The 8897-nt window shown below is 41.4% G+C and overlaps 1 protein-coding gene across 1 annotated transcript in view; it reads right to left on the bottom strand.

The window, feature by feature from the left end:
• The window catches only part of phf12b (PHD finger protein 12b), a 26476-nt gene extending 20718 nt beyond the window's left edge, over window positions 1–5758 (bottom strand). The window contains exons 1-8 of the mRNA XM_019861583.1: window positions 5017–5758; window positions 4527–4708; window positions 2984–3056; window positions 2414–2870; window positions 2181–2301; window positions 1923–2055; window positions 1673–1837; window positions 1433–1576 (exon numbers count right to left, since the gene is read on the bottom strand). Of these exons, the coding sequence (XP_019717142.1) occupies window positions 1433–1576; window positions 1673–1837; window positions 1923–2055; window positions 2181–2301; window positions 2414–2870; window positions 2984–3056; window positions 4527–4708; window positions 5017–5082 (1341 nt within the window). The 5' untranslated portion in view covers window positions 5083–5758. The remainder of the gene's footprint in view (window positions 1–1432; window positions 1577–1672; window positions 1838–1922; window positions 2056–2180; window positions 2302–2413; window positions 2871–2983; window positions 3057–4526; window positions 4709–5016) is intronic.
• Between the last annotated feature and the right edge of the window lie 3139 nt (window positions 5759–8897).

Genomic DNA, 8897 nt, shown 5'->3' on the forward strand with positions numbered 1-8897 from the left:
AGCCGAGACGACACTCGAAGTCGGACGGACACGATTTTCTGCCAATCTGTGTTTTTCCCTTTTTGGCCAAATATATTTTTTAACTGTCTTGTTGACGGCGTCTTTTATTCGTTCCACTGGGGTTTAGCAGGTGTGTTTATAAAGAGACGAAAATTGTTTGGGGACTATCCCCCACGTTCTAGTTGAGATGGTATAACCCAAGAGGCAAAATGACGCTTGCTACTGTTGTTGCGAGTTGCCATTCGTTCTACTAAACCATGAGTCAAACGCCATCATGCCTTCTGTCATTATTACACAAACAAAAATCTCTTTACTGTTACTAGTGTTAGTGCCTCAATATGGCTAAGCTCGTGAAAGCAATACAACGAACTCAAACGCGTCTTCGTTCAATGTTGTCAACTAATATCCGGATTATGCAAATTTTCCTCAATTCTCCGGAGAAATTTTCATAAAAATTTGAAAAACCCGGAATTCCGGGAAAATCCGGAGGACTTTCATCTCTGATTTAAGAAACGCTGGAATATCATAGATGCAGTACTGTGCATATCATACATACCGTCGATTTTGTAAAAACAGTGACTCGGGACTCCAACTGTATTTTGGAAGTCCACGAGTGGCTATTAAGTTGCTCCCATTTGCTGGACAAGATAATTGTCACGGGACACTGTCATATTGCTGCTCTGCTCCCACTGAGCTGCAAACAATTGTGCTTTTCCAATAGAGCATTCGATAGATTGCGTTTTCGTCAGGATTCATTCACGGTTGCAAATGTTCAAACGGTGGCCAGATGTTTGCCTGGAATTTTCTTGTCGCAATTTTGAACATGTTCAAAAATTTCCTTGCAACAAGAAAAAAAATTAAAATGAACACTAAAACGGCTGGTGAAAGTCGGGGACCGTTTGGTGAACATTCACAACCCTGAATGAACCCTGACAAAAATGTAACATTCGCTGTCATCAAAAACACTCGCAATTGTTTGCAGCACAATGGCAAATGGTCTTCAGATGTGGGTTGCTTGTTGGATGGGCAACAACTTATTAGGCATGTAATTGTCACTTGTGATACTTCCAACACAACATCACATATTTGTATTGTGTAAAATAATGTCTCTGGATTATTGTTGACAGAACAATATGGCACATTCCTATCAGTATGTTGTTATAAGAACGACAGAGACCACCCAGGGGCTGATGCGCTTCAGCGTTACTTTCTCGTTTTTGCCAGAGTAAATTGCATTCTTAAAATTCTGTAACCAATCAGATTCATTTATGCATTGCAGGACAACTAAGAATCAATTGTTTCTCAAACACCTAACATTAATTGAACAGTGTCTTTGACATAACAACTGACCGTTGTTCCAGTATCATGCTTTCATTTGAAAAGCTACGTTAAAATGTCAATGATTGGTAACCCTATCATATTTGAATCCTACCTCCTGCTGCTCAGCGTCTGTGGTGAGGTGATTTGTGGACGGATGTTCAGGGACACCACTACAAACTAGCTCCAATTGGCGTACGCCTGCAGGATGTAGAATGGAGGGGGGATTCCTGTACTGAGACTTGATGGCATCCGGTACCTGAAACCAAACAGCAATCGCAGCAGGTACTTTCTGAAATCTTCCGCTTTATCTGAATAGATACAAAAACACACAGTGTAGTGAGGTGCAGTCTACCTTGATAGTCTTTTTGTTGCACTGCTGAGTGGTCCGACAGTTTGGTGAAAACTGCCGATGGACTCTGCGCAGGAAGTCCAACTTGACAGCATGCTGGGACATTCTGTCCTGAAACTCATCAAAAAGCTGACATCGACTGGACAGGCTCAGGCTCCTCTGGTTTAGCTAAGCAACAAAAACATTTTGGAAAGGAAAGATAAGCATTGTATTTAAACTGAGAAGCAGTTACTTGCAGTTCTACACCACTCACCACTAAATGCTCAACATGATTTGGGCACATCCATTTTCCAGCAGGTAAAGCTGTAAGTGGTGGGTCCAGACAATCCGTGTGGAAGAGGAGAGGACAGTAGTCGCACTGTATTAAGGGAGCCAACCTGCAACTCCTATAGGAAGTAAAAAAAAAAAAAAAAAAAAAAAAAAAAAAAAGCATCCGACAAATAAAAAAATTAATTCAAGAATATAGCAGATCTGTGTATACGTCTGTACATACGATGGTACATCAGAATACCTGTTGCATGAAAAACAGACTTTGACTGGTAACGGCACCAGACCATTAGGATCTAGTTCATATTGCGGTCGCCTGAAGGGCCTCCCAAGTAATTCTTCCTTTTTCCTTCGTTTACTGCTGCCTGAACAAAGATAACGGGATTGTTATCAAACTGCTTAAGTGGTGAACCTATTAGAAGACAGAACCGCAGAAACTGACTTTCATTTGACAATGCTTCTTAGGTACCGACCAACCTGGCAATGCAGTAGTACACGTAAGTTCACTGGGTAGCTGAAACTGTGTAGGATTTCTCTCCATAGCGGCAGCTATGAGCAGCTGAAAGGGCCTCTTGAGAAGACGCGGGGTTGGAGAAGACAATTCGGTATTTTCAAGCTCATTGCCCTGAACATCATCCTCAGGCTCAGCTACCTCCTCTTCTCCATCATTCTGCTCCTCTGAGGGAGTAGGGGTCGACGAAGTATTGGAAGTTGGCGTGCCTGGGCGGCTGCTTGGCCTGCTGCTACTCCTACGGTCCAAGAGGCGTACCTGGGCCACGCGAAGACCAGGCCCTGCGGCTCCAGCCCCTGGAGGGAGGCCATCAAGACGCAGTGGGCCGGCGCCAAGCTCCAGCTCCATAGTTGGAGAGGAAGCGCGCTTAGCACAGGACTTTTCCAGCAGCCCATTCGTCTGTTCAGACTTTTGCTCTCGCTTCTGAAAGAGACAATTAGAAAAACATTCAACCTTTATCAGGATATTATTTTGTCTAAAGCAATGCAAACAGGTTTGGTGGAAGGGCTGAAATTTTATCGGTGAACAACACTCACTTTTTTTCGAACATTGCAGCGGTGACACATCCATTCTCCTGGAGGAAGCTTCTCTTCACTGAGGGGTGGGTCGCTATGGTTTAAAAAAGAAAAAAAAAATCAGTCAGCAAGCCAGTAGTTAGGTTTCAAATGGAATAACACATATGCATGGTCTTAAATAAATATTTTTAAAAAAGACTGAGTTAAAAAAAAACAAAAACAAACAAAAAAAAAACACTCCCAATTGGCAAGGACATTCATAGTCTATTTATTGAACAGAACTATGTTTTAGAAATGCCTGCTGATGAGCACCAAATGACTTGCAGGCATAGGGCTGGGCATATTGAGGTAAACATCTGACCAATATGAATAGAAATTGCACTCAACATAATATTGAGAAAAAAGTCATTTTGTGTGCTGTTGGTAGAGGCCACAGTATAATGCTGATATACGCAGACCTGCTAAACACATTATGTTTGAAAAGATGATTATTTATTCTTTAAATTGACCGGTTAATTTGACTTTCATATGCACATTTAACAGAAATATTAAGGCACTGAAAATCTTTATATTTCTAAATTGAGATTGAAAAAAAGAATGAACTAAAGCTGGTTGTATTAAACACAAAGAGCCTAAGGAAGTTCAATTTAAGGTACAGTCATAGTGGACAGCTGCAAGAGAAAGTAACAAGCAAAATGTGATCAAGATATGCCACTGCATTTAAGATATGAAAAATGGTCACCAGCAGAAAAAGACAAATAAAGGGGCAGCTCAAATAGAAGGCTTCACAACCATGACAGTATGTCGAGATTGCTCTTGCCGTGTGGTCTGTGCAGCTATGTACCAATGCCCAAGTTGCAAAGCTGTTAGCCGTTGAACAATGCTAAGTGGTAGCAAACACATTCTTCAAAAGATGATTTATGGTGGAACAATCCTAAAAATACATTTTATTTTCTATTTGTCATTGGGAGATGCCCCACCCACCACCACGACCACCCGATGCTCCGTTTTCAAAGTCTTAGTAATGTGGCGTTAGATGAGAAAGGAGCAGGGAGGTTGCCATATTGTAAACAGACACCGTTTTTAGCCGAGGCTGCAGCGGATCAGAGTGGGATGGCCGGCTTTACGTTACATTGAACTCCGCAGACAACCAACAAAAGGCGCACGGATGAGAGAAAATGAATGACAGAAATGGATATTCATATCCATCGTGCCACACAACGCATTTAGCTTTTCTACAGGCATTCCAATCAACTCCTGCATTTGAGTGAGGGTACTACTGGGCTGGGAATGCATTGAGAAATATCAATATGCAGTCTGTCGATAATTAATAGGTAACCGCGCAAAACATGTTCATGCGAGTGGGGGCAGTCCGAGTTGCTTCACAACAGTTGAAATATTTACAGCAGCAAAATACGCAACACTTTCCTGAAAAAGCCCACTACTAACGCCTTCTTGGGGGTGGGGAGCAGGCAGCGTACATGACGCCCGTAAGGAGTTTTAGCAAGCGCATTTGGTTTCAGAGTAATCAATCTTTCAGGTTGAGAAAATAATGACAACTTACCAGCACTGGAGGTGGAAGGCTGCAGGGCAGTGATCACAGCACAACAAATCCCCCCCTTCTCGGCAACTATCGCAGGTGTCGTGGTTAGTGGCCCTGCCGCTTCTCCGGACGTCTCTTCCCAACTTCCGACTTCTCTTTTCGACCTCCTCGGACTTCGGGGGCGCCAGAAGTGTCTGTATTTGCTGTGGACGTGTTTTGCATTAGTCGGTCACTCTTTTTCAGTATATCGTACTTATTTATACATATAGTGCCGCTGCGTTCAGCACTATGTCCGCGGTTGCCATTCCAAGTAAGGCTTTAAGGGTCGTTGCTGTGGCCTCCATAAAACCCCTTCCATTCTACACGACTAGGTTGATAGGAAACACGGTACAATACACAGGGACGCTCCAAATATAAATGGTCAATTGTATATTTATTGGCATAGATGCTAGCATATGTATTTATAAGAGTACTTCAATGTAAAGTGGGCTTTTGGGCCGAGAAACCTTACCTCCATTAAGCCCCCAGATGTATCCAAATCGTACACAATCGTCGGGGTCTCCATTTTGTCCCACATTCATCCGGGGCAAAAGTAACAACTTAAATGGGCGATCCTAGTTACTACTAGGCACACGATAATGAGTGTTGGCCTAACAATGTCGCACTACGTATTTTTAAAATAAACTGAACAACGGACTGTTGCCCAAGAAACGCTGGCTATCGTTAGCCGGCTAATGGGCTAACGAAGACGTCGAGCAGTCAAGGTTGTGGGGCTAGCGGATTCGTTAGCTTGTCTTACACGTCACACAACAACCAAACTGAGCGACAATCGCGTTTTAAAACACTGGGTTCTTTGAGCCAGCTTTTAGCGGTAAGAGCAATCCAATATGGCGTATCTTGTATCCAAATACGCCTGTTGTTTGCTACAAAACCTCCGTCTGCGGCCTAGCTGGCCAGCCATGATTCTTGTTTCTGCTCCTGCAAAAATGAGCCTTGTAAATCTGCAAACCCCTCCGCTCCCATTGTCAACAGAGGACGTAGTCCCAAAACATAACCCCCAAATGAGCAGATGCGATCCAACTTGCACGACTTCCAGAAGCGTTTGCAATAGAATCCACTGAAAATGTAAGCAAGGATGGGAATTTTGACGATGTTATTGTTGTGAAAACGGCAGTGCATCTACACTGGCTGCTAGCAACATCCTCTCCCCTTTGGCGCAACCGCGAATCGCCGGTCGAGCATGCGCAATGGAGCTGGAGCGCTAATGACAAGAAAGCGAATAGTCGTTTGGTCGAGGGTGTTTTTCGTTATTTCCGGTTACTAATACGTGTCACAGAGTAAACAAATATAGATAAATTAAACGCTTCTGTTTTATCCACAAATCGTTTATGAAACAATGCTTTACCCATTGAACAGCGCCCACACAGCAGTATATGTCATTGTTTGTCAAACATTCACAACGAGACGACATTGTTGACATTTTGATCGGAATAGGCTGTCTCCTGTTGTAACCCACTCATTCCGTGGAACATCTCGATCGATTCTGGTGGTTGTGGAAGACAAAAAAAAAAAAGAAATGTAGGCACTCGGCAGGAAACTGTGGGGTGGAGACAAGTGCTCTGCCGAGCAGTTGCAAATTTGATTCAACAATTGGACTCAAAAACACAATTGAAAACATAGTGAATGACCTGATCATTTACATCAGGGGTGTCAAACTCATTTTTGTCATTGGCCACATTTTAGCTACCGTTTCCCTTGGAGGGCCCGTTATTGACTTTTTAAAATTTGGTTTCAGTCCTAATGGTTTATTGAACTATTGTTTGTAACTGTTATGAGGGGTTTGGTTACAAGAAAATACTCACAACATGTCTCTTATTTATTACATATTAGAATTTTAAATTTTGGCAGAGATTTTAGCGAGCATCATGGAAGTTGACATGTTTGATTTGCTTTGGGGCGCCACATACAATAATGTGGCGGGCCAGTTCTGGCCCCCGGGCCCTGAGTTTGGCACCTGTGATTACATCTTCGAAAAGGAGCAAGAAATAGTACAAACTTATCAGATCTTACCCTCCAATCTGTATTTCACGATCAATATATCAACAATAATAAAGAATATTCAAAGACTATGATATACACCCATAACTAAATATAATTACAGTATACTGTACACCATATATACCAATATACATAACACACACACATCGAGGAATAAAAACAAAGTTGGACTGGTCGAGTTGCTAAAAATATTTTGCGATTTAAATGGCCGCTTCCGATTCAACAAAAAAAAAAAATGGACTTGAGTACTCAAGGCCGAGTATCTGTCTATCTATCTATCGACCTATCTATGTATTCACGATTCATCCATCTATCCATCTCTGCAGCATGGTGCACAATTGGTTTGCATGGTGCACAAGTGTCTCCCTCACGCTTTGGATTTGAGTTGCGGCTCCCTCCAGCATTCCATAACCAGCAATGCATATTTAACAGCCATAAAACAGAAAAGACCAGACAAATATGTAAAAATATATATCATACATATATTTTTTTTGGGGGTAATTGTCTTCATATTTCTTTTTGGAGTGATCCAAAAGTAATGACATTTATTTTAAATTAATTATGGAGTCATCCAAAAGCTATCAAATGTATTCAAATTACATTACTTTAATATTTTGAGACTAGGATTACGTTCGTAATTACTTTTAACGGGTAACTAGTGGAAAATGGCCTCCTCTGTAGTAGTACCGTAATTTTATCGTGGGATGACGCTGTTGCTCTATCCTACCACTTCCTTTCGGACAATGTATATACTGCAGTCGGTCAGCAGCCAGACTACTGGAAGAATTTCTGATTTTAAACGACTGGCGCAAACTGAGGTGAAACTTGAATATCTTAAAATGTGTCTGAAACACACGCCAAATCATTTTTTTTCATCCAGAGGAATAGACGACGACATGACAACAGAGACGCACATCCATACCGGTAAATGCAGACAGACAGACAGACAGATAGATAGATAGATAGACAGATAGATAGATAGATAGATAGATAGATAGATAGATAGATAGATAGATAGATAGATAGATAGATAGATAGATAGATGCGGGGCAGCGCGGTGGTCGACTAATTTGCACGTCAGCCTCAAATTGCAGGTGTAGGACTTGATTGCGGGCTCCGGCCTTCCTGTGTGGAATTTGCATTCTCTAATCCACTTAATCCGCCACCAACAGTAGAATACGGCCTTTACTGAGTACTGTACTTTTGCCATCATAACCTGGATGCTTCAGCACAACATGGATCACCTGCAAAAGATCATATTTCTCCCCCAAAAAGTTTACTCATGTTTAAAAACTGAATTCCTTTCTCAAATAAATAGTCACTGCCCCCAAATGCAGTGTCGCTTTTGCATTATGTACGCACTGAAATCAAAGATTAGATGTCACAAAAACTGGAAATAATAGAAATGATTTCACAGTCAGTGCAGCCTCCGAAGTTTGACGTCACATACACCACATTCTTACTACCAAGGAAATTGTAACCATTTTTTTAAATTCACACATAAAATAACTTGCATACATTACTGCAAAGCAGTGATTCCCAACCGGTGTGCCCTGGCACAAAGCGTGCCACGAGAGATCATCAGGTGTGCCGTGGTAAATTTTCCATTGTAAATTTTATTTTTTTGACAAAAAATTTATTTCTATAAAAATGTGTCATTAATTGATCTTTACCAACCACGTGTAATAATAGGCAAAACAATAAAATGCTTTTCCACTAGAAAGTAGATAATTAACCTGTGATTCCACTTTTTTTTTAAATCGTTTTGCAAAATGCTGTGCCTTAAAAAATCCGATGGGAGAAATGTACCTTGGCTCATAAAGGTTGGGAAACATTGCTGTAGAGTTCATAAAAGAATGTATACATCTATACATAAAATTATTTCTGGGATACAGTGTTTTAAATAAAGTTTCACACCTACAGTAACTCTTTCACTTGTCGCCCTCCCTCTCTCGGCCAGCAGTTTCAACTGGCCATAAATTCGCACTGCACTCTGTTTGGCTAGAGATGTTCGTTCACGTCGCACACATCCTCCTTCGTGAGTCAAGTTCTAATTTCACGTGACTGTCAATTACTGTTATGAATTTATCATATGTTCTCAGGAATTCACAAAAAGTGTTCATGGTCGACGTTCTTGAGTGATTTACAATTGATCAGACTGTGGTCCATATCATGACTCACACAACAAAATCATGCCGATCTGTTTTGGAGAAAACCACCATTAGACTGACAATCAACTAATACGTTGAGATCAGCAAGTCCTATTTATCTGGAAAATGCGCTGAAAGTAGACTCGTTGTACTAAATTATGTCTGGACTGTCAGGTCACATGGG

This window comes from Hippocampus comes, unplaced genomic scaffold, assembly GCF_001891065.2.
Source record: "Hippocampus comes isolate QL1 unplaced genomic scaffold, H_comes_QL1_v1.1 scaffold122, whole genome shotgun sequence".
NCBI lineage: Eukaryota > Metazoa > Chordata > Actinopteri > Syngnathiformes > Syngnathidae > Hippocampus > Hippocampus comes.